Source organism: Jaculus jaculus, chromosome 5, assembly GCF_020740685.1.
Source record: "Jaculus jaculus isolate mJacJac1 chromosome 5, mJacJac1.mat.Y.cur, whole genome shotgun sequence".
In the NCBI taxonomy this organism is placed as follows: Eukaryota; Metazoa; Chordata; class Mammalia; order Rodentia; family Dipodidae; genus Jaculus; species Jaculus jaculus.
The window spans coordinates 169,897,296-169,922,564 of NC_059106.1; the positions used below are offsets into that span (position 1 = coordinate 169,897,296).

At 43.3% G+C, this 25,269-nt stretch overlaps 1 protein-coding gene across 4 annotated transcripts in view; it reads right to left on the minus strand.

The window, feature by feature from the left end:
- Dip2a (disco interacting protein 2 homolog A) overlaps positions 1-25,269 on the minus strand; it is a 111,711-nt gene that overhangs the window by 66,840 nt on the left and 19,602 nt on the right. For all 4 annotated transcript variants that reach the window (XM_045148891.1, XM_045148890.1, XM_045148892.1 and 1 more), the window contains exons 2-6: positions 21,716-21,787; positions 18,395-18,511; positions 8,817-8,936; positions 6,701-6,931; positions 1,249-1,377 (exon numbers count right to left, since the gene is read on the minus strand). In XM_045148891.1, the coding sequence (XP_045004826.1) occupies positions 1,249-1,377; positions 6,701-6,931; positions 8,817-8,936; positions 18,395-18,511; positions 21,716-21,787 (669 nt within the window). The remainder of the gene's footprint in view (positions 1-1,248; positions 1,378-6,700; positions 6,932-8,816; positions 8,937-18,394; positions 18,512-21,715; positions 21,788-25,269) is intronic.

Below are 25,269 nucleotides of genomic sequence, written 5' to 3' on the forward strand. Positions count from 1 at the left end.
TTTAACTAAAGTGTTGATAATTTTATCCATTTTTCAAAGAGCTTGCTTTCATATTAATTATATTGTCTTTTCTCTGTTAATTTTTACCCTAATATGCATTATTTCCTTCTTCTTTTTTTGATCTTTTTTTTTTTTTTTAGTTTTTTTTTTAAATTATTTTTTGGTTTATTTTTACTTATTTATTTGAGAGCGACAGACAGACAAAGAGGCAGAGAGAGAGAGAATGGGTGCGCCAGGGCCTCCAGCCACTGCAGACGAATTCCAGACACGTGCGCCCCCTTGTGCATCTGGCTAACGTGGGTCCTGGGGAATCGAGCCTTGAACCGGGGTCCTTAGGCTTCACAGGCAAGCACTTAACCGCTAAACCATCCCTCCAGCCCGAGTTGTGTTGTTTTTTTTTTTTTTTTTTGAAGTAGGGTCTCTGGCCCAGGCTGACCTGGAATTCACTATGGAGTCTCAGGGTGGCCTCAAACTCATGGCGATCCTCCTACCTCTACCTCCTGAGTGCTGGGATTAAAGGCGTGCACCACCACACCCAGCTTCTATTTCCTTCTTCTGATGGATTTACTTTGCTCTACTTTTTCCACTCTTTGTGTGTGTGTGTGTGTGTGTGTGTGTGTGTGTGTGTGTATTTTTTATTGACAACTTCTATACTTACAAACAACAAACCATGGTATTTCCCTCCCCTCCCCCACTTTTTTGGGTTTTTTGAGGTAGGGTCTCACTCTAGCCCAGGCTGACCTGTTATTCACTATATAGTATCAGGGTGGCCTCAAACTCATGGTGATCCTCCTTCCTCTGCCTCCCAAGTGCTGGGATTAAAGGCATGCACCACCACACCTGGCTTTTTACTTTTTCCACTTTAAGACAACTCTTAGATCAATGGGTTTAGACCTTTCTTGCTTCCTGATATTAGTATTGGGAACACTAAATAGCCTCCTAAGATCATTTTCTGAGTCTGCACCAACCTCAGAAGCTGCTGAGGACCCAGAGCAGATGTTCCAGCTGTGCTGTCTTCCATGCTGATGTTAGGGACAGGAGCTTCCCAAAGCTGTGCATTCCCTTCTACACCACAGTCACTCCTTGTGCATCCAATCTGAATTTGAGGTTTCCCCTCCCCACTCACCTTATTTCCTGTCTGAGCAATTCCATAAATGCTGCTTTCGATGGTAACATTAACTACACACTGGTTTCGTTTATTTGCACAATGAATTGTAATTGATACAACTGATGACAGGCACTGCTCACCATCTGCAGTTTCCAGGATGCTTCCACTGTGCCCTCGAGGAATACCTCTCACAGAAGCCACCTGTGGACGTTCATAGTGGAGGTGCTCTGCCAGCCCAGTGGTGACATCGGGAGGGGCAGAATGCAAATCTGCTTATGAAAAACATACCCAAGTGATAGTGCCATTAATTCCAATAAGCATTAAGTTACTGTAGCAACTCTATCAGTCTATAGCTTCACTGTGTAAGCTCTAAGCAAGGGGGTATGATAGCCTGATTAGTTTTGTCTTCCTGGACAAAGACATACAGGACCTTATAAACACCCAGATATGGTAAGCAGAGATGTGTGCATAAGAGGGACTCAATTCTCAGAAAACTCTGGATCCAGAATCACAGTACTACACAGACACAGGTTTACAGAAAACTTGCTCATCAAAACAGCCTAACAAATTTTGTTTGGCTGGTTAAGATAGGAATTCATTATGTAATCCAGCTGGCTTCAAACATGTGATTCACCTTTCTCATCAGGGACTCATGCCTTGCAGACCCCTATTTTCCCCCTGATATTTTATGTACCACATTTTCCACCTTCATATTTTATTATAATTACCTACTTCATAATTCCACTTGGTAAAGCACTTGTGCTTTTGTTTTGTCCTTTTACCTGATCAATTTGTATTTGCATTCATCTTGCCCAAAATTGGGTCCACAGCTGTTCTGTGGATTTTTTTTTTTTTAATTTTGGGTTGGAAAGTCTCCCTCAAAGAAACAGATATTAATCCAGCTAGACATGGTGGTGCACACCTTTAATTCCAACACCCTAGAGGCAGAGGTAGGAGAATTTCTATGAGGTCGGGGCCAGCCTGAGACTAGATAGTGAATTCCAGGCCAGCCTGGGCTAAAGTGAGACTCTACCTTGAAAACAACAAAACCAAAAAAAAAAAGGAAATTAATCCAAAAATCAAATGTTATCAGATCACTTTGGGTTTTACCGTGAAAAATCAACCAGATGTCTATAAACTATTCCTAATCCCGCCGCCAGTGTGCTAGATGTCATGTACACAGGGGAGTCTGTGCTCAGTGTACACCAGTTCCAACTGGTGTGCATGTGTGTCAGTGACAGGCCCAAGTGTAGTGATAATTCCTATGGTGAGTTACAGTCATCATTCTGAACAAATAAACTCACAACACCATGAACGTTAAATACAAAAATGAATTTTGAGACAGTACTTATAATCTGTCCTTAAATGTATCATTAACTCATTTAACTTCAAATTGATCATGTTCTTACTTTTTATTTTTTTGGTTTTTTCAAGTTAGGGTCTTAGTTAGCCAGGTTGACCTGGCTCTTACTCTAGCTCCAGGTGATTGTTGTCTTTTTTAAAAAATTACTTTGAAGCTGGGCGTGGTGGCGCACACCTTTAATCCCAGCACTCGAGAGGCAGAGGTAGGAGGATTGCCATGAGTTCAAGGCCACCCTGAGACTACAGAGTTAATTCCAGGTCAGCCTGGACCACAGTGAGACAGTCGAAAAACCAAAAAAAAAAAATTATTTTGCCTGAGCTAGAGTGAGGCTCCACCTCGAAAATAAGCAAAACAAACAAACAAAAAAAAAAAAGTAAAAAAAAATTATTTGTGAGGAGAGAGAGAGAATGAGAATGAATGGGCATGTCAGGGCCTCTTTCCACAGCAAACAGACTTTAAATGCATGTACCACTTTATGCATCCGGTTTTACATGGGCACTGGGGAACTGACCCTGAGTCAGCAGACTTTTCAAGCAAGTGCCTTTAATCCCTGAGCCATCTCCCCAGGCCCAATTGTTATCTTTTAATAGTGTAGGCACCTTGCTTGTTTAAAATGAGGTTGTACCATGTTACAGACTAGCATTGCACTTACCACCTCCTGCCTCAGTCTCCCCAAGTAGTTAGGTTGTTAGGTACTCACTATTATACCAGCTCTTTGCAGACATTAAAAAATTACCTTATTTACTTATCAGAAACAAAATATGGCTACACCAAGGCCTCTTCATGTTGCAAAGGAACTCTCGATGCATGTGCCACATTGTGCACACCTGGCTTTATATGGGTACTGGGGAATTGAACCCAGACTGGCAGGGATTGCAACCAAGTGCCTTTAACTGCTGAGCCATCTCCCTAGCCCCTTGCAGACATTTTAACTGGCATTGGGGACAGTTTTTCTTCTTCTTTCTTTAATTATTTATTTGTGAGCAGAGAAAAAAGAGAGAGAGAATGGGCATGCCAGAGCCTCCTACTGTTGCAAATAGACTCCAGATGCACGCACCTTTTTGTGCACATTGTTTTACATGGGTACTTGGGGATTGAACTCAGGTCCTTCGACTTTTGCAGGTAAAAGCCTTAACTACTGAGCCATCTCTCCAGCCCTGTACCTTTATTCTTTGAGTTGAGTTCAAGGCCACCCTGAGACTACATAGTGAATTCCAGATCAGGCTGGGTTAGAGCCAAGACCTTACCTTGGGGGGGGGGGGGAGGTATACATGGAAAGGTATAGATAGTATACATAGTGATTTATATACTACAAAGTAGTTTCTTTAATAGCTACAAAACAAAATAGGGCTGAAGAGATTGTTTGGCAGTTAAGGAACTTGCATGCAAAGCCAAGGAACCCAGGCTCAATTCCCCAGGACCCATGTAAGCCAGATGGACAAGGTGTCACATGCATCTGGAGTTTGTGTGCAGCAGCCTAAGGCCCTGGCATGTCCATTTTCTCTAATAACTAAAATAAATTTTAAAAATAAAAAAGAGCTACAAAATCTAAACTTCAATAAAAATGAGCTATTATAACTAAAAATACTGCTTTTAGGGCTAGAGAGATGGCTTCGCAGTTAAGCGCTTGCCTGTGAAGCCTAAGGACCCTGGTTCAAGGCTCGTTTCCCCAGGACCCACGTTAGCCAGATGCACAAGGGGGCGCACGCATCTGGAGTTCATTTGCAGTGGTTGGAGGCCCTGGCGCGCCCATTCCCTCTCTATCTGTCTTTCTCTCTCTCTCTCTCTGTCACTTTCAAATAAAATTTTTTAAAAAATTAACATAAAATATTTTTAAAACATACTGCTTTTAAATACAGTTGTTTAGGGCTGGAGATGGCTTAGCAGTTAAGGCGCTTGCCTGGGAAGCCTAAGAACCCAGGTTCAATTCCTTAGGATCCATGTAAGCCAGATGCACAAGGTTGCACATGCATCTGGAATTCATTTACAGCATCTGGAGGCCCTGGCACGTCCATTCTCTTTCACCCATCAATAAATAAAATATTTCTAAATGTGTTTATAATTATGTCAAATTGTTTAATATATTTGATTTCCTTCACTTTAATTCAAAACTGAAACTAAGAGTTTGCCTCACTGTTGCTTTGTCTTTTTACTTCAAACAGCCTTCGTCCATGGTTCTAGCTGAAGCGCTACCTAGAGTCAGAGCCACAGCACAGGAAGAGTCAGTGACCAGGCCGGGAACAGGAAGAAGCTGAGCACCCCTTGCAGGAGCTGCTCAGAATGGTCACATTTCAGAAGCCAGAGTGCTGTGCACCTTGGAACATTTGTAAACTTGACTGGGTGAGCATACTTTTTTTGTTGTTTTGTTTTGTTTTTCAAGGCAGGGTCTTGCTCTAGTTCAGGCTGACTGGGAATTCACTATGCAGTCTCAGGGTAGCCTTGAACTCACGGCTTCCTACCTCTGCCGAATTAAAGGTGCGTGCCACCACGCCCGATTGGTTGAGCATTCTTAACGAAAAATCTGAAACGCCTCAAAGGAGGACTCTATTTTTCAGATTATGGAAAGCAAACCTGTATTTTTGTGATTCAGAAATCAATCATCTACATTGGGCAAGCACCCAGCATATGAAAACTGTCTCTGCAGTAAACATTACCAAATTGAGATTTTTTTTTTTAAGAAAAAAAGTAGAATTAACCACAAAATGTCTACACTAGGTCCAGCAAGTGATAAAGAAGGAAAGAAAAACCCTCGCAACACAGCTTCAGGATACAAGACAGATCACCCACCGATGTAGGTAGCAAACCTCCACTGTGTATCATTCTCAGAGAATAAACATCCCTAATTCCAACATGTACCACAACTACGGGAGCCCTGAGGGCTGTGTGGTCAAATGCCATGAGCTGTGACTAGCTTGTCATGCTAAAGGTGCCTCTATCTCTAACCCACCAAGAATCAAACACTAGAAAGACTCCAGTGCTGTGACTCTCCTATGCTGTCTCACCTGGGAGTTTGGGAAAGCAGAAACATGGTAACTGACATTCAACACACAGTGGTGTTTCTCTCACATGGGCATTAACTGTGTATTTCTATGAAATTAAAGCTCTGCATGGTTGGGTACTGTGGTAGTTTGAATAGATGGCCCCCAATATATTCAGTTTTTTATTTGTTTATAGTTTGCGTGTGTAGCCACCTGGCTGGAGGCAGTGTCACTGGGTGGATCTTAAGGTGTGGTGGTGGGTTTCAGATTTCAATCTAAAGATATGCAAAGTATACCTAGTTGGAGCTCCTGAAGTGTGCTGTGCTGTCTGGCTTTTGACCTTTAGGCTTATACTTCTCTCTCTCTCTGCTTGGACATGTGAAGGCAGGCCAGCTTTTTCTGCCATTATGGAACTTCCCCTGGATCTGTAAGCTTCAATAAATCCCTTCCTCCAGAGGAGGATACTTAATAGGTTGATATTGTATATATGTGAGTACAATGATTGTAATGGGGAGGTAATATGATGGAGAATGGAATTTCAAAGGGGAGAGTGTGGGGGTGGGGAGGGAGGGAATTACCATGGGATATTTTTTTAGAATCATAGAAAATGTTAATAAAAATTAAAAAAAAAAAATAATAAATAAATAAATAAATCCCTTCTTCCATAACTGTGTCTGGTCTGGAAGTTTATCTCAGTGAACCTGAAGCTGTCTGATACAGGTACAGTGGTACATTCCTGCATCTCAGTACATGGGGGGCTGAGGAAGGGGGTTGTCACATATGGGCTACATAATGAGCCTCAAGCTAGTGTGGGCTATAGAGCAAGACTATCTCAAACAAAAACAAGCCTCTGATGAATATGAAAGTGAAGCAACGGACAACAGCTGGTTTCCTTGGATCCCTTTTCACCAGCCACACACAAGACCATCCAGATCCCTTGTCACCAGCCATACATAAGACAGCAAGCAAGTCACAGACACCATGGAGGCAGCTGTTTTCTAAGGGTGGCTCTGGACAGAGAACTATTTAGTGACTAAACCATTCTGTGAAACTTAATCTGGATGACAACTAGCCAAATGTGACCCCATTTCATCAGGTTGAGTATAACAAGCTGAAAACCAGCCAATGTCTCAGGGAGACCAGACACCACGTGACACCTGGCAACATGGCCTCAGTCATTTTATGGTAGCCCTCTATCCCAGGCACTCCTGACCCTTCCCAGCCTGAGGGGCCACAGCAGCTGTTACTGACCTATGTGGGCGTGGGCCGCCAGGCCTGCGAGCGCAGTGGTAGTGGCACTGGGAGCAGCGGCGGGTCTCCCTCCCGGGTGAGATGAGGTGGAGGATGCAGAGGATGAAGTGGACGAGCCCTGAATGACCCGGTCGAGCCAGGGCTCGACGCTGGTATGGTTCTGGAACGAAGTGGAGGTGAGTCGCCCAGGTCGCCGTAAAGAGCCCTCATCTTCTGAGGCAGATGACGTGTCTGTGGTTAAAATAATGATGACAAGCATGATGTAGGGATGGGTCAGGAGAGGGACAGAGCTCCCTGCACATCAGCCCTACCGCATGTGGCAAGTAGGTCACTATCAAATTAAAAGGGCATGCATGCAAGGACACCTACTCTGGGGAAGTGATTCCATGAGCTCCAATGTCCCCCGAGAGGCTTTGGCCAGGAGGTACTACATACTAGGGGCAAAGAAACCTCCCACCCTATAAACAAAGGAGATCCCAACTGTGATATGCTGTGTCTGACACTCAATGCTATATGACTACGCAGTCCAACACCACATCCACACATGAACATCCGGCAGGCAGGCAGGCAGGCAGCCATGCACCGTCCACACCTCACATCATGCTGAGCACTACAGCACTGTGGTGGCCATGGACGACTGCAACTGTGTCTACACCCATGCTCTCAGGGAAATCAAGTGAAGTACCTCTGGGAAGGAGCTCTTCCTCAATAGAATTGCTTTAATCCATAAAATTAATAGCGACTTGAGATTACATCAAGTCAGCATGACTGCATTTTACTGTGTTTTACAATTATTCAAGAAGTCTTTACTATTAAATAGTCTCTACGTTGTTATTTAGCAGAAACAAAAATTTGATATCCATTTCATATATTTTTTTCTTTTTTTTTAACTTCTTTCTTTCTTTTTTTTTTTTTTTTTTTTTTTGTTTGTTTTTTGTTTTTTGAGGTAGGGTCTCACTCTAGCTCAAGCTGACCTGGAAATCACTCTGTAGTCTCAGGGTGGCCTCGAACTCACGGCAATCCTCCTGCATTTGCCTCCTGCTTGAGTGCTGGGATTAAAGGCACGCACCACCACGACCAGCTTCATACATTTTTTCAACAATAAGCTTATTCTTAATAGCAAAGATGCATTTTCAAAACTATTAAGTCATCTTGTGAATTTTTAGTGTTTAGTTTTCCACTAGTAATTACAAACACATCAAGCCAAAAATGAATGTCGGCATTTCTGTTACTTGGTAACATAAGGGCAGCTATGAGAGTTCATGAATATAAAACTACCAGACATGAGCACCCTGACACAATTTAACAGGAAATGAGGGAGAAACCCCAACTACAGGGTTTGTTTGTTTTTTTTGGTTTTTCAAGGTAGGGTCTCACACTAGTCCAGGCTGACCTGAAACTCACTATGTAGTCTCAGGGTGGCCTCGAACTCATGGTGATCCTCCTACCTCTGCCTCCCGAGTGCTGGGATTAAAGGTGTGTGTCACCACACCCAGCCAGCCAGGTTTTCGTTTCTAATGGTAACAACAAACAAATCCAAAATCTCCAAATAGTTTTGTACTGTCTTATTTGAAATATAGTGACACTAGATTATATGGGAAAATGAGAATAATTTTAAAATTATTAATTCAGAGCCAGGCATGATGATGCACGGCTTTAATCCCAGCACTCGGGAGGCAGAGGTAGGAGGATCACCATGAGTTTGAGGCCATCCTGAGACTACATAGTGAATTCCAGGTCAGCAGACCCTACCTCGAAAAATTAAAAATTAGAAAATAAAAAATTAATTCAGGAAACTTACACATTCCCTTAAGTGCTTATTTAAGGTTCTACTTTTTCACTAAATGACATAAATGGCATCTTAGTAAAAATAATAATAGAACCCCCACAAAAATCCATGAAGAAATCAAGTATCCATTTGGAAAAGAACAATACTTGGTATAGTACAGAGTTTTAGGTAAGGATTATACACATATGCAAATTCTTTAATACCTAAAATTTTTTCCAAATCTTGTTTTATAGGCCAGAAGACACTTCCATGGAATGGGAATAAATACACCGCTAGGTCAGCGGCGTACTCATACAAGCCCTTCCCGACAGCACTGACCATCAATACCTGGAGGGGTGCAGGTTTCCACAGACGAATGCACGAGGACGGAGCGCCTTTTCGAAGGCATAGGCATCTTCCTCTCTTTGTACTGAGCCAAAGCTGCTTGCACAGCTTCTGTGTGGACATCTACAGAGGAAAAGAGCAGGAGAAGTGCTTTAGACAGACTAGGGACAAGTCACGCTTCTATTTGTTTCCTTCAGGCCCAAAAGCAGCACAGGCTCTGCCTGCCCACCCGTCCTTTCACATTGATCTTCGAGGATTTCTCTAAGTATCCTTGTCTGAAGACTTGACTTTGGGGGCAGGCAAATATTTCTACAATTATAAACAAACATAAAGGAAAGACTAGCCAGGGTGGAAGTCCTATAAATCCCAGTACTCAGGAGATAAAGGCAGGATGATCAGGAGTTCAAGGCCATCCTCACCTAGTGTGGTGGTTTGATTCAGGTGTCTCCCATAAACTTAGGTATTCTGAATGCTAGGCTCCCAGATGATGGCAATTTGGAAATTGGAGTTGGTGTATTGTTGGGGTCAGGTTTATGGGTAGTATAGCCAGCTTCCCCTTGCCAGTGTTTGGCACACTCTACTGTCACTGTTGCCCACCTGATGTTGGCCAAAAGGTGATGCTCATGTCATCATTTTCCACTAGTAATTGAGCCTATAAGCCAAAATAACCCCTTTTTGCCCCACACACTGCTCTTGGTCGGGTGACTTCTGCCAGCAATGCAAACCTAGCTGCAACACCTATCTAGCAAACTTGAGAGCATGAGAACCTGTCTATAAATAAATAAATAAATATCCTCCAAACTAAAAATAAAGTACAATGAACTTAATGTTTACCCAGTTCCTGGGCTTACGTTGTCCCAGCGGACTTTAGAAGAGTGGAGTGAAAGCCGGGCGTGGGGGCGCACGCCTTTAGTAGCGCTCGGGAGGCAGAGGCAGGAGGATCACCATGAGTTCAAGATCACCCTGAGACTTTGTAGCAAATTCCAGGTCAGCCTGGGCCACAGTGAGACCCTGCCTCGGAAAACCACAAAAAGAAAAAAAGAACAGCGCAGTGCAGTGAGACTACTCAGCCTACTCCTCCAGGAGAATCTGCTGTGAACAAAAGAACTCCATCAAACCCCAAGCTCTCTCAGCCTAGTGGGCTAGTGGAGAAGGCACTGTCACGCTGGATTTGTTCTAGGTCATGAGGATTAAGCCAAGAAAAGGGGCTGATGGTCTGACTTCATCATCCCTGATAACCTGGTCAATTGTGAGGGAAAGAGATGACACCAATACAGAGAGATTAGGCCAAAACCCTGCAGGCCTGAATCTAAGTGGAAGATGATGTCACTCGAACAAATATGGCACTTTCTTTTTAAAATGTGTCTTACCTCTGAATGCTGAAAATGTTTACAAACAATGACTAGCACAATGGCCATCAGAGTCTTTTAGTACCTCAAATTCAGTAAGAAGTCCTAAAAAAAGGGCACGCTTGGTGACAGTTAGGCAGAGCACAGAATGATCCTGAAACAGCTCATTCTAACAGCCAACTAACACCCAACCAAAGATCTCAGACAACCCTGGGCCAATAGAGAAGATCGATCTCCCCAGTGGTTAAAAAAAAAAAAGCCGGGCGTGGTGGCGCACGCCTTTAATCCCAGCACTCGGGAGGCAGAGGTAGGAGGATCGCCATGAGTTCGAGGCCACCCTGAGACTACATAGTGAATTCCAGGTCAGCCTGAGCCAGAGTGAGACCCTACCTCGAAAAACCAAAAAAAAAAAAAAAGACAGCTCAAATATAAATATAGAAGAATGCCAGCATGAACTGAAATGTCATGTACGATACTAAAGAAAGCGGAGAGGAGGAGGAGAAACAAAGTTAACTTAGTAACTTAACAAAGTAATTAGTGGCTGGTGGTAAACAATCCACTATTCTATTCTATTTTATTTTTATTGTTTGGTTGTTTTGAGGTAGGGTCTGATTCTAGCCCAGCTGACCTGGAATTCACTATGTAGTCTCAGGGTGGCCTCCTACCTCTGCCTCCCGAGTACTGGCATTAAAGGCATGTGCCACCACCCCAGCTTCAATCCATTATTTTTAAAACTGCCAAATAAATTGAACAACATAGTTATGCATCTTGGTATTCCTTTGCAATTTAGTATGTTGACCTTTGAATGAAGGAAAAATGACAGATTTAACTTTTATACCATTTTGCAGCCCTGAGAGAGTAAGAGACAGAAGCTGTGCACACCTCTGGCTTCCAGTGTCACTGGGAAAAGTGCAATCAAAACGGGCACTTCTGGATGGAAGGATGAAATCCACCTGTGCATGTCTTTATAAACAGTGAGAACTAATGCAGCTTTCATGAACCCTGGTGTGTGATACTTCTAGTCCCTTTTTTTTTTTTAATATTTTTTTGTTCATTTTTTACTTATTTATTTGAGAGTGACAGACAGAGAGAAAGACAGATAGAGGGAGAGAGAGAGAATGGGCGAGCCAGGGCTTCCAGCCTCTGCAAACGAACTCCAGACGCGTGCGCCCCCTTGTGCATCTGGCTAACGTGGGACCTGGGGAACCGAGCCTCGAACCGGAGTCCTTAGGCTTCACAGGCAAGCGCGTAACCGCTAAGCCATCTCTCCAGCCCCTTCTAGTCCCTTTTTAAAATCACTATTCACAAAATAACCTGGTGATTTTTTTTAAAGTCAGAAAGTAGCCCAAGTGAAAAGAGAAAAGTTATGCTTAGAAAAAAGGCTTTAAAAAAATATTTATTTAAGCCGAGCATGGTGGCGCACACCTTTAATCCCAGTACTCGGGAGGCAGAGGTAGGAGGATCGCCATGAGTTCGAAGCCACCCTGAGACTACATAGTGAATTCCAGGACAGTCTGGGCCAGAGCAAGACCCTGCCTTATATATTTATATTTATATTTTATTTATATTTATATATTTATTTATTTATTTATCAGAGAAAGTGAGTGAGAATGGGCACACCAGAGCCCCTAGCCACTACAAACAAACTCCAGATGCATGTGCCACCATCTGCACCTGGCAGGCATGGACCTGGAAACTCAAACCTGGGTCCTTAGGCTTTGCAAACAAGTGCCTTAACAGCTAAACCATCTCTCTAGCCCAGAAAAAAAAGCTTTTATGTTGAGGTCACTAAGATCTACTGTTAGTATCAATCTTTTACATATGAAGCTATAGAAAAGAAACAAAAGGGCTGAGGAGATGGCTTAGCAGTTAAGGTGTTTGCCTGCAAAGCCAAAGGATCCCTGTTCAATTCTCTGGGACCCATGTAAGCTAGATGCACAAGGGGACACAAGCATCTGGAGTTTGTTTGCAGTGGCTGGAGGCCCTGGTGTGCCCATTCTCTCTCTCTCCCTCCCTCTCTCCTTCCCTCCCTCTGTCTTCCTCTCAAATAAATAAATGAATAAAATATATTTTAAAAATAGTTTAAAAAAAGAAACAAGAGCTTCATGACAACTAAGCAATCAACCCTGAAACAATGAAAGTTATAGCCATAGTGTACAAGTGGTTAGTTAAAATGAAAAAGACGGTGCTAGACAAATGGCTTAGCAGTTAAGATGCTTGCTTGTGAAGCCTAAGGACCCAGGTTCAATTCTTCAGAACCCCCATAAGCCAGATGCACATGGTGGTACATACATCTGTAATTCATCTGTAGTGACTAGAGGCCCTGGTGTGCCCTCTCATTCTCTCCCTCAAATAAATAAAATATTTTTAAAAAATGAAAAAGGTGAGCTGGGCGTAGTGGCGCATTCCTTTAATCCCAGCACTTGGGAGGCAGAGGTAGGAGGGTCACCATAAGTTCAAGGCCATCCTGAGACTACACACAGTAAATTCCAGGTCAGCCTGAGCTAGAGTGAAACTCTACCCAAAATTTAAAACAAGAAAGAAAGAAAGAAAGAGAGAGAGAGAGAGAGAAAGAAAGGGAGAGAAAGAAGGAAAGAAAGAAAAAGGTGGGACTTAGCACTTAAGGCACTTGCCTGTGAAGCCTAAAGAAAGACCCATGTTCAACTCTCCAGATCCCATGTAAGCCAGACACACAAAGATGAGGCAAGTGCAAGGTTGCACATGACCACCAGGTGGAATGAGTATCTCATAGGTTAGTCCCCTTCTAAGATGACAGGGATTGACAATTCAGGGATTATCTTTCAGAATAGAAACTGAGACAGTGGTAGACAGGACCTTTCTCTTTCCCTCTGCCCCAATTCTTCTTCTATTTAAACCAAAAGATCTCATCAGTACTCCAAAAACAAATTTGGGGGCCACTGGACTATTTTAATGGTTCTTTTTCTGAAGGGTTGGATTGATTAAATGTCCTTTCTCTACTTTTCACACCCTATTCAGATGACCAAGCCTAGTTTTTTGAAGCTGCTGAGTCAGTATTTGCCCAAAACTCCAGTTATAACAGAGTTATTGTATGATGTCTACTTTATATATACATATTGTAGTGGTTAGATTCAGGTGTCCCCCATAAACTTAGGTGTTCTGAATGATAGATCCCCAGCTGATGTCAATTTGGGAATTAAAGCCTCCTGAAGGCAGTGTATTGTTGGGGGTAAGTTTATGGGTGTTACCTAGCTTCCTCTTGCCGGTGTTTGGCACACTCTCTTGTTGCTATTGTCCATCTGATGTTGGCCAGGAGGTGATGTCCACCCTCTTCTCATGCTATTGTTTTCCCCTGTCATTATGGAGCCTTCCCCTCGAGTCTGTAGACCAAAATTAAACACTTTTTTCCCACAAGCTGCTCTTGGTCGAATGTTTTCTGCCAGCATTGCGAACCTGACTGCTACATGTATATTTAAAGTTTTTAAAGGTGATGCCTCAGTCATTAAAGGCACTTGATAACAAAGCCTGCAGACCCAGATTCAATTTTCTCATGTACACATGTCAAGGCAGATGAACAAAGTGATGCATACAACTAGAGCTTGTGTGCAATGGCAAGAGGCACTGGCATTACTCCCTCCCTCTCTCTTACACACACATGAATGAATAAATAAATAAGTGAAAACTTACATTAAAAAGAAATTCATGAACATCAAAGACAAGGAGACAGCCAGGCATGGTGGCATACACCTTTAATCCCAGCACTCGGCAGGCCAAGGTAGAAGGATTGTTGTGAGTTTGAGGCTACCCTGAGACTACATAGTGAATTCCAGGTCAGCTTGGGCTAGAATGAGATCCTACCTCAAAAAAACAAACACACACACACACACACACACACACACACACACACACACACACACACGGTCAGGGCTGGTGAGATTGCTCAGTGGTTAGTGCACTTGCGTGCAAAGCCTAATGTCTAGAGTTCATTTGCAGTGGCTGGAGGCCCTGGCGTGCCCGTCCTTCCTCTGTCCTCTCGCTCTCTCTGTATCTCTCTGCATGCAAATAAATGAAATAAATTTTACAAAACAGTAACAAAGGAACACAGATCAAAAACAAAGTTGTAAGACTAATATACTAACTTTTAACACTAACAGAACATGATTTTTGCCAGGCGTTGTGGCGCACGCTTTTAATGCCAGCACTCGGGAGGCAGAGGTAGGAGGATCTCCGAGAGTTCGAGGTCACCCTGAGACTACATAGTGAATTCCAGGTCAGCCTGAGCCAGAGTGAGACCCTACCTCGAAAAACAAAACAAAAAAAAAAAAAAGAACATGATTTTTGCCTCAGGACAGATGCAACCTAAGGTATTTTTTAAAATATATTTTATTTATTTGTTTGAGAGAGAGAAAGAGGCAAAGAGAAAGAATGGCATACCAGGGCCTCCAGGCACTGCAAACGAATTCCTGACACATGCACACCCTTGTGCATCTGGCTTATGTGGGTTCTGGAGAATTGAATGGGGATCCTTTGGCTTTGCAGGCAAACATCTTAACCACTAAGCCATCTCTCCAGCCCCTAAGGTATATATATACTTTTATTTAAGAGTGACAGAGAGAGAGAGAATGGGCACATCAGGGCCTCCAACCACTGCAAATGAACTCCAGATGCATTACCACCTTGTGCATCTTGCTTACATGGGTCCTGCCTGGGGAATGGAGCCTCGAACTGGCTTCATAGGCAAGCACTTAAACTCTAAGCCATTGCTCCAACCCACCTAAGGTATTTTTTTAAATTGTGAAGAGACTGCTGGACCTCAGTAGAGGACAGAAACAGTTGAGCATACATGTGGATCTGCTTCTAGAAATATAGGCAGCACTAAAAAATGGTGCTGGACATCCATTTGCAAAAATACACTGTAATCTACAACCCTACACTTACACTGAAACTAAAGAAAAAAATGGGTCACAGACCTGAGATTAGCCTAAAGGATAAAGCTTACAGACAACAGGAGAAATCTTGGTCTAGGAAAACATTTCTTAGATACAAGAACAAAGGCAACATCCACTAAAAAAATCCCTTAGATCTCACCAAAATTAAAAACCTTCTGCTCTTCAAAACACACTTTACTGAAATGCCAAGGCAGGCTACACCCTGGAAAAAAATGTTGGCAAATGCTACCTATAATAAAGGACTTGTTCTAGAAGATGGAGAATCAGAACCTGGGACACGGTTCACAAGGGTAGAAACCAGCTTATTAACATCAATTACATGGCAAGGTAGGAAGGAAAGGGAAGTTGAAGGAGGACATCTTTCACAGAATCCCACTCACAAGCAGCACACAGGTGTGTGTGTTTGTGTGCACACGCATGTGTGTGCAGGCATCGGGACTCAGTGAGACACTGAACACAGCCGTCTCAGGGTCTAGAGACTTCAGGAGGGTTTACCTCTGTCTTTAAACATCTGGCTTTAAAGCCAGATGCGCAAAGCAGTGCATGCATCTGAAGTTCGTTTGCAGTGGCTGGAAGCCCTGGAGCACCCATTCATATTCATTCTCTTTCTCTCCCTCTCCCCCCCCCCATGGAAACAAATAAAATACTAAAACTATTTTTTTGAGGTACGGTCTCACTCTAGTCCAGGCTGATCTGGAATAAACTATGTAGTCTCAAGCTGGCCTCAAACTCACAGTGCTCCTCCTACCTCTGCCTCCCAAGTTCTGCAATTAAAGATCTGCACCACCATGCCCAGCAGAAAGAGAGGAGAAGAAAGAGTGGATGTGCCAAGGCTTTTAGTCACTGCAAATAAACTCCAGGTACATGCACCACTTTGTGGCTTTATGTGGGTACTGAGGAACTGAACTAGGGTCATTAAGCTTTGCAGGCAAGCGCCTTAATTGCTAAGTCATCTCTCCAGCCCTAAAAAATATTTTTTAATCATAACATTCTTTTTATGTAGTCTTAAAATGGTTACTTCTTTAAACCTATCTAGTATTTTCTTTTTTCTAATATATATTTATTTGTGAGAGCGAGAAGCAGAGAGAAATAAAGAATGGGCATGCCAGGACCTCTATTCACTGCAAATGAACTCCAGACATGCCCCAGCCAGCAGGGAGTTGAACAAGGACTCGAGGAGAAGCTAACCTGGGTGAAAAAAGGCAAACAGACACAAGGAGACCATGCTAGGTGTTTGTCACGGCCTCGAGAGTTTATTCTTACATGTAGGTTTATATAGGGCTGTATGGGGAAGGGGACATGGTCAGGGCAAGGAGTTGTAGGGGAAGGAGATAGTTAGGGCAAAGATCACAGAGTTACTGGTTAAACCGCAATGCCTTTGTTTCTTCATCAGCTACCGGCATGGGGGAGTGTTTAGCCAGGTGTACAATCCCATTGTTTCTGGTAGTTGACTATTAAGTGAGGAAGTAGAAAGTTAACTTGCTATGTGGCAGTCTTTGTTTCTGGTAGTTGAGTATTAGGTGAGGAAGTAGAAACTTAACTTGCTATATGGCAGTTTCTGTTAACATGGCCAAGGTTTGGTGCATAGCTCCCAACACAGACACACATGCCACCTCATGTACCTGGCTTACATGGGGACTAGGGAATCGAACCTAGGTCCTTAGGTTTTGCAAACCAGCACCTTAACCGCTAAGCCATCTCTCCAGCCCTAAACTTATCTGGCATTTTCTAAGAAAGGCTTATTTAAAGACCTTAAACATAAGGGGAACAGAAAAAAATCACACAATACGAAAAATTTTAATCAGGTAAGAGTTCTCAAAATTATTGTCATATAGCCTATTACGGAAAACATAAACTTTTCAATGGTCATTCTGACAGTCCAAATAAAATATTAAAACAAATTTATACATTCATAAAAGTACTACCATGGGGTTGCGGCGATGGTACAGTGGTTAAAGGCTCTTGCATGCAAAGCATGCCATCCCAGGTTCAATTCCCCAGCAACCCAAATAAAGCCAAACAGGCATTTGTTTGCAGTGCCAACACACCCTGGTATACATGTACATACATATGCACACATGCGATTATTTTTGGTTTTTTTTTTTTTTTTTTTTTTTGAACAGGGTCTCACTATAGGCCAGGCTGACCTAGAACTTAACTCTGCAGTCCCAGGCTGGCCTTAAACTCATAATGATCCTCCTATCTCTGCCTCCCAAGTGCTTAGTACCACCATGCTCAGCACAAATAAAAAATTTTTAAGGTAGAGTCTCACTCTAGCCCAGGCTGACCTGGAATTCACTAAAGTAGTCTCAGGGTGGCCTTGAGCTCATGGTGATCCTCTGCCTCCCAAGTGCTGGGACTAAAGGCATGTGCCACCACACCTGGCTACATGTAATTCTTTTTAGATCATTATGGACCTTTAATTTTAGTTAGTATTAGATATACATGCACACTCATTTTATTTATGTGGATCTGTGTCAAAATATTACAAAGAGTTGAATGAGGTAGTATATACCCATAGTTCCAGTTATTCAGGAGGCTGAAGTAGAAGGATCACAGGAGGTTAGGAGTTCCAGGTCAATGCAGGCAAGCAATACTGTAAGGTACAGAGAGTGTGGGAATAACCAGGTCCATGGCTGGAAGATTTAAAGAAGGAGTCTAGTCAAACTAAGTTGACTAGTGAAAGACTTTTTTTTTTTTTTTGGTTTTCCAAGGTAGGGTCTCACTCTAGCTCAGGCTGACCTGGAATTCACTGTGTAGTCTCAGGGTAGTCTCAAACTCACTGCGATCCTTCTACTTCTGCCTCCCAAGTGCTCGGATTAAAGACGCGCACCACCACACCCGGCTGAAGCAGAAAGATTTTTTTTTGATCCCTGCATAGAACCAAGTCCAAAGACCCAGAAACAAATGCTGCTGAGACAGAAGAGTACATGTAATTTTTTTTAAGTGCTACCTAACAATAGAAAAATCTAATTAAAGAAAATTTCCAAAATGTTACTAGTCAGTCACTTCTAGATACAGAGGGGAAACAGTAACAGAAAACATGTGTTCTGATAAAACAGAGGAGGAAGGGTTCTATCAGGGTTTTTGCAAGCACTCCCAAAGACCAACAGCACTTGGGCTAGGTGGCACATTACAATGGACTATTAATGAAAGCTAGACTTTCTTGAACAATACAATGGTGTTTATGATTATTCTGGTTATTTTAACTTCTTTGGAAGATGTTTAAGAAAAGAAAAACTAACCAAAGATTTCAATGGTCAGAGCATGAGCCTGCAGCCCAACTTCCAGAACCATAGCCTACCTGACCGGAAGCGCTCATCCCGTGCATTGCTGGGCCGAGACTTCTGTGGTTTAGAAGCAGCTGCAGCCAGTGGGGGCCCCGGGACTCTATGTTCTGCTTGCAGACATGGGTCTACCCCTGTAACATAATTTTAGAACACCTTGGTATAACTGATTTGCTTGTCAAATTATGTATTTTAAAACTCTCCACTTAAAATAGTGTGCATTCGTTCAATGGAATAAAGAGATACCACCAATGAAGATACTCAACAGGGGACATTGCAAGCCTTATAATTGGCCAGCCAGGCCAAATGAGCCAATGGGTGCAATAGTGGCACATCTGTCATGGTGGAAACCAACTGCCCTCCAATTGGACTAGAGGCCCGCTCCAAGGGAGGGAATACATCCCTGATACTGAAAACTTAAAACAGGGGTAATCATGAGCCCTAGAGGTATAACATCTGCTGATGTCTGGATAAATATCTATACTATGCTTATCAAACTGCCCAGTAAGCACTTCTTTTAATATTCATACCCTTATATTAATGCTACTCTCACTTTGGGTAGAGAATCTTCTCTTTTCAGATGGCAGTAACCTTGGGACGACCCAGAAGGTATCATGGTGCTACAAATAAGTAACTAGAGTACAGAGTAAGATCTCGATCACACCTTCCAAGGCTCAGGGGCTAATACGGGAGAGGTGGCGGAAAGAATGTAAGAGCCAAAGGAAGGACTGTAGGAATGTAGGAGCCAAAGGACTCCTTACAACGTGCTCCCTCCAGACATAAAATGGCTTCGATATCCATGACCTCATAGTGCCTGACACTACCTGCACAAGACCATCTTAAGAAGAGGGAAAGATCACGACATCAAAATGAAAGAGAGACTTATTGAGATGGGGAGGGGATATGATGGAGAATGGAATTTCAAAGGGGAAAGTGGGGGAAGGGAGGGTAAAAAAAATAATAATAAAATAAAATAGTGTGCATTGTACTAACAGAGCCAAACAGTCCATGCTGTAACCCATCTGGTATGGCTCTTAAAGCACAGAAGAGTCTATGGCCTGGGATTGGGGTGCCACGAACATATGCCAGGGCAACATCTCTGTCCATGCTACCTTCTCCCCAAACCACTAGGATGGCCCAGCCTCTATTTTACCATTTACAAAGGAGATCATTATACCCTCAAGGTGTCCTTGACAGCAAGGTGCCTGCAGTTCAAGTCTGATGTGTGAAAGACAGGTACTCAGTAAAAACAAGCACATCCTTAGCTTTGATTTGCGACTGCCTCATAAAACCATCAAGCAGGCATGGAGATATGGCTAAAGGCACTTGCTGCAAAGCCTGGCAGCCAGGATTCAATTCCCCAGTACTCACATAAAGCCAGATGCAAAATGTGATGCATACATCTGGAGTCTGCAGTGGTAAGATTCCTTGGCATAACCATTCATTCTATCTATTTCTTTCACTCTTTCTCTCTCTGTTTACAAATAAATAAATTTTTAAAAACAAAAACAAAACCAGCAAGCAGAGATCCCAGTCTCTTTGGCTCCTGCAGCCTTGATCCCATCCCAAGGAGGCAACGTTCATCCCTGACTCAACAAATATGAGAAACTTCATCTGAAATTACTGGATAAAAGAGAATATATATTTTATTTGATTTTTTTTTTTTGAGGTAGGGTTTTACTCTAGCCCAGGCTGACCTGGAATTTACTATGTAGTCTCAGGGTGGTCTCAAACTAACAGTGATCCTCCTACCTCTGCCTCCCGAATGCTGGGATTAAAGACATGCACCACCACGCCCAGCTGAAAATATATTTTTTAAATTTTAACAGATATCAAGAGGTAACTTTCCAAAAGGTTACAGTGACTCACACTTCCTACAAGCAATGTATGCAAGTGCTATTTCCTCACACTATTGTCAGCACCAAGTTTATAAAAAGTTTGAGAATTCTGCCAATTTAATAAGAGAAAAACAGTTCATTTTAATTTGCATTTCCATATGCTAAAGTTGAACATGACTTAGTGTTTATTACCCAGCTCTGTTTTTTCTACTTTGAACTTCTTTCTTCCACTTCAGAAACTGGCATGATATTTCATATATTAAGATGCTGGTTATTACATTCAAATGGATTTTATGACCCTTGTGCAGTTTCCATGACTTTCTTGCTAAACATATTAAGCATTTAACAATTTTCATCATCATTATGAGTGAGATTTTTTTTCATATCTTGAAACAGAACTATGATTCTCACATACTATCTTCTAATGTCATAGCTATGACACTCGGAAGGCAGAGGTAGGAGGACTGCCATGAGTTCGAGGCCACCCTGAAACTATATAGTGAATTCCAGGTCAGCCTGCACAGAGTAAGACCTCGAAAACCTACCTCAAAAAACAAACAAACAAAAATAGAGCTGGAGGGATGGCTTAGCAGTTAAGGCGTGTGCCTGCAAAGCCAAAGGACCCAGGTTTGATTCTCCAGGACCCATGTTAGCCAGATGCACAAGGGGCGCACACGCCTGTAGTTCATTTGAGGTGGCTGGAGGTCCTGGCATGCCCATTCTCTCTCTCTTTCGTCCTCCCTCCCTCTTTCTCTGCCAAATAAATAAATAAATGTGAAATAAAATATGAAATATATATCAATGTTTAACATCTAAAATCTATTCTTATTCTTCTTATTATTATTATTATTTTTTGCAGTGCCGGGGCTGTATCCGGGCCTGTTGCATACTATGTAAATGCTCTACCACTGAGCTATACATCCCCAGCCCATCAAAGTTAAATTATTTTTTTTTTTTTTTGAGGTAGGGTCTTCTCTAGCCCAGGCTTACCTGGAATTCATTTAGGATGGCCTCAAACTCATGACAATCCTCCTAACTCTGCCTCCCAAGTGCTGGGATTAAAGAAAAATCTTTTTTTTTTTTTTAATACACTGCTATTTACTTATTAGAAAGAGAGGGAGAGGAACAGAATGGACATGCCAGGGCATCCTGCCACTGCAAGTAAGTTTCAGAAGCATGAACTACTTTGTGCACATGGCTTTATGTGGGTACTGAGAAATCGAACCCAGGCTGTCAGGCTTTGCAAGCAAACATATTTAACTGCTGAGCCATCTCCCCAGCCCCCCAAATCAGGGGTTTTTGTTTTGTTTTGTGTTTTTGGTTTTTTGAGGAAGGCTCAGTCTGAACCTAGAATTCACTACGTAGTCTCATAGTGGCCTTGAATTCACAGCAACTCTACTACCTCTGCCTCCCAAATGCTGGGATCCAAAATCAATTTTTCTATCAAGTTTCCTGAGACAGTGTAACTGTTACAGAAACACCAGAGGATGCTGACCTTACCCTGAGTAAGAGGAATATAACGAGCCAGCAGCTTCGTCCTTTTCTTTTCGTATCCTTTTTGAGTGATGTCACCTAAAACAACAATGGGAGAAGAGAATTACATTTCTTCTAAAGTTTCAAATTGTTTAATAAAAAATTACAATCTAAACAACAGACATTATTGTGGAGATACATGCCTTTAATCCCAGCTGTCAGGAGGCTGAGATAGGAGGATCCCTGTGAGTTCAAGGTTAGCCCGGGTTACAGACCTGGAGTGACACCCTACCTCGAAAAAGAAAAAAACTCCTTAGACATTATTCCATTTCAAGCAGGTGATGAGGTAAGGAAGCCGATATGGACCCACACCATGGAAGACTGCTCATCAGCAAAAGAAGCAGACGTGCAGCATGGGCAGCAGTTTGGGCAGATCTCAACATGCAAGTTGCTGAGTGAAGGAGCCGTGGCCCAAAGGCTACACTAAATTATCCTATGTAATGACACTCTGGAGAAGAGGAACACACAGGACCAGGCCATACCAGGGTCTAGGGTGGCTATACACCTGCAGGCACTGTCCAAAGCTCACAGAGCGGGTATTACCAGGAAGACCTACCACACATAAACAGTACTTTAATTTTTAAACATGGTGATCGGCATCCCTGGGAGCTTATCAAAGTACACACTCTGAGGCCACACCTCAAACCACCGGAATCCACTTTTGCATTTACCAAGACTCTCAAATGTCTGGGCACGTTTACTTTCAGAAGCAAGGAACAGCAGGGCTTTAATCCCAGCGGAGGTAAGAGGATCACTGTGCTTTCAAGACCAGCCTGGGACTATACAGTGAGTTCTAGACTAGCCTGGGCTGGAGTGAGACACTACCTCAAACAAACAAACAAAAAAATGCAGCCAGGGGGGTGTGATGGAACACCCTTTAATCCCAGCACTTGAGCAGCAGAGGTAGGAGGATCTCCATGAGTTCAAGGCCATCCTGAGACTACATAGTGAATTCCAGGTCAGCCTGAGCTAGATAGAGCAAGACCCTACCTCAAAAAGAAGGGATGTAGAAGACTGAGCAACGGAAGATACTACTGCTGTCCACTAATGAGTGTTTAACTAAGTATTTCCTTTAGATGAATTCAAGAATTCATCTTGCCCAGAGTTTGTCAGGTGTGGAGACAGACCTCTGTAAATGTCTGACATGTCAACAGCAGAAGGAGAGTGAGCCAATTCACACTGGCAAGCTAGGGCTAAGAAATCACAAGGTTCACTCTCAGCATCTCACCTCCTCCAGCAAGGCCTCACCTCCCAAACTGCCATCAGCACTCCTAGGAGGATCCATGTGAGTTAATGGGGGACACCTCATTTAAACCACCATACACACATGTACATGCATACACACACACACACACACACACACACACACACACACACACACACAAAAGAAAAATATAGCTTTTAGCAACAAGTTGGTTATCAATAAAATAAATGTGTAAGTGGACCAAAGCTCTTTAATGTAACACCTAGTAAGAATGCTCTTACACAGCACTTACAGTGTGAGTCTTAAGGACACTGATGACAACTCAAACTACTCTTGTAGCTGGGGAACCTAAAGATCACCCACCCCAATGTGTTTCTAGCACTTGGGCGGCCCGCCTTCCTTCAAAAAAACACTTCCGGGGGGGGGGGTGTTTGTGGGAAGTTTCTGGCCGAGGCAGAAGTGGGGCCTGCCCACTGAGACTCCTTCCATATACAACTGGTGGGGCCGTCTACGGGGTGTTTTGGTAGAGGGAGAGGAAGGGAGGGGGACGGAGTTGGCGTTCGTTGATAAGTTGCAATGTGCCCAATGCCTGTCTCATCCAAGTCCAAAACGGTCTAAGGAAAGCTCACGGTGTCCTGCTCACACACATTTAAGGTCACTTGTTTTCTGGGCGCTGGTCAATATGTATATTGCACTTTCTGCCCAACAAGGAAACCACTTGCACTCAGTCTTTTCATGGCTGTGCCAGAGCCTTTAGCCATGGCAAACTAACTCCAGATGCACACACCACTTTGTGCATCTGTATTTATGTGGGTACTGGGGAGCTGAAGCCAGGTTGTTAAGCTTGTAGGCAAGTGCTTTAGCCGCTGAGCCATCTCTCTAGCCCCACTCAGTCTTTTGAATGTCATTAAGCAGGATGACAAAACAAGTGTCTCGGACCATTCGGACCACACCTGAGGAACAGGCCCAGACTAAGAGCTTAGTTCTGGAGAACAGGAAAGCCAAAGCTCAGGTGTGGCGGGGTTCACGTCTGCTGAAGGCCCTCCCCTCAGCTTGCAGACATGGCCATACCTCTCCACACATACATCCCTGCTATCTCCTGCTCTTCGTACAAGGACATCAGTCCTAGTAAAGTATGGACTCATTCAGCCTCGATTTCCCCTTTCAGGCTCTGTGAAGGCTGCATCACTTGAGAAGTATATCCTTTGAGTTTCTGAGACTTTGCGGTAGAGGTTCTTTACTACAGACACTGTTTTAAAATATATATATCAGAAAGGGAGTCAAAGTTACTTTTCCACTATTTCTAAACTAATACTTTTTTTTTTAATTTTTATTTTTATTTGAGAGCGACAGATACAGAGAGAAAGACAGGTAGAGGGAGAGAGAATGGGCGCGCCAGGGCTTCCAGCCTCTGCAAACGAACTCCAGACGCGTGTGCCCCCTTGTGCATCTGGCTAACATGGGACCTGGGGAACCGAGCCTCGAACTGGGGTCCTTAGGCTTCACAGGCAAGCGCTTAACCGCTAAGCCATCTCTCCAGCCCTAAACTAATACTTTTAAATCATCAATAGCACAGATTGAAGATGACACCAGATTTTTATACTTCCTTACAACTAATTAATACAAAGACAAGATCTGAAGGAATCCCCTGCCAGGGTGCTGTAACTAGCCAGGTGTGAGCAGCTGTCTTCAGAAACCGGGATATCTTAAGAGCAGAGCAGAGGTCAACCATTCCCTGTGTGAAGGAGGATGGAACCCCGCAGGGATGCAACTCTAAGTAATTGTTATAAACAATAGGGTATCAATTATTTCAAACTCTAGCCAAGTAAAGTGTCATGCATTATGCCTGTAATCCCAATGTTGTAGTGACCTTCTCACTGATGGGACAAAACCCCTAACCAAACTCAGCTGATGGGAGGAAAGGGCTTCTCTTGGCTTACAGTCTTTCAGGGAAACCTCATGATAACAGGAAATGAATGGGAGAGCAGAAGCTGGACATCACCTCTGCCACAACAGTTGGCAGGAAGGAAGCAGCAAGGAACAGCTGTTATAAGCCCCCAAAGCCTGCCTCCAGCAACACACCTCCTCCAGCGGGACTCCACCTCCCAAGCTGCCACCAGCTCAGGACCACGCATTCAAAACACAGGAGTCTATAGGAGACATCTGAGTCAAACCACCCCACCCAGAACAGGAGCGATGAGGACAGCAGGGCAGCAGGAGTAGAACAATAACCGGGGCTTGCTGGCCAGTTAGGCTTGCCTAACTGGTGAGACCCAGGCCAGTGAGAGACTGTATCCTAAAAAATAAATGAACAAGC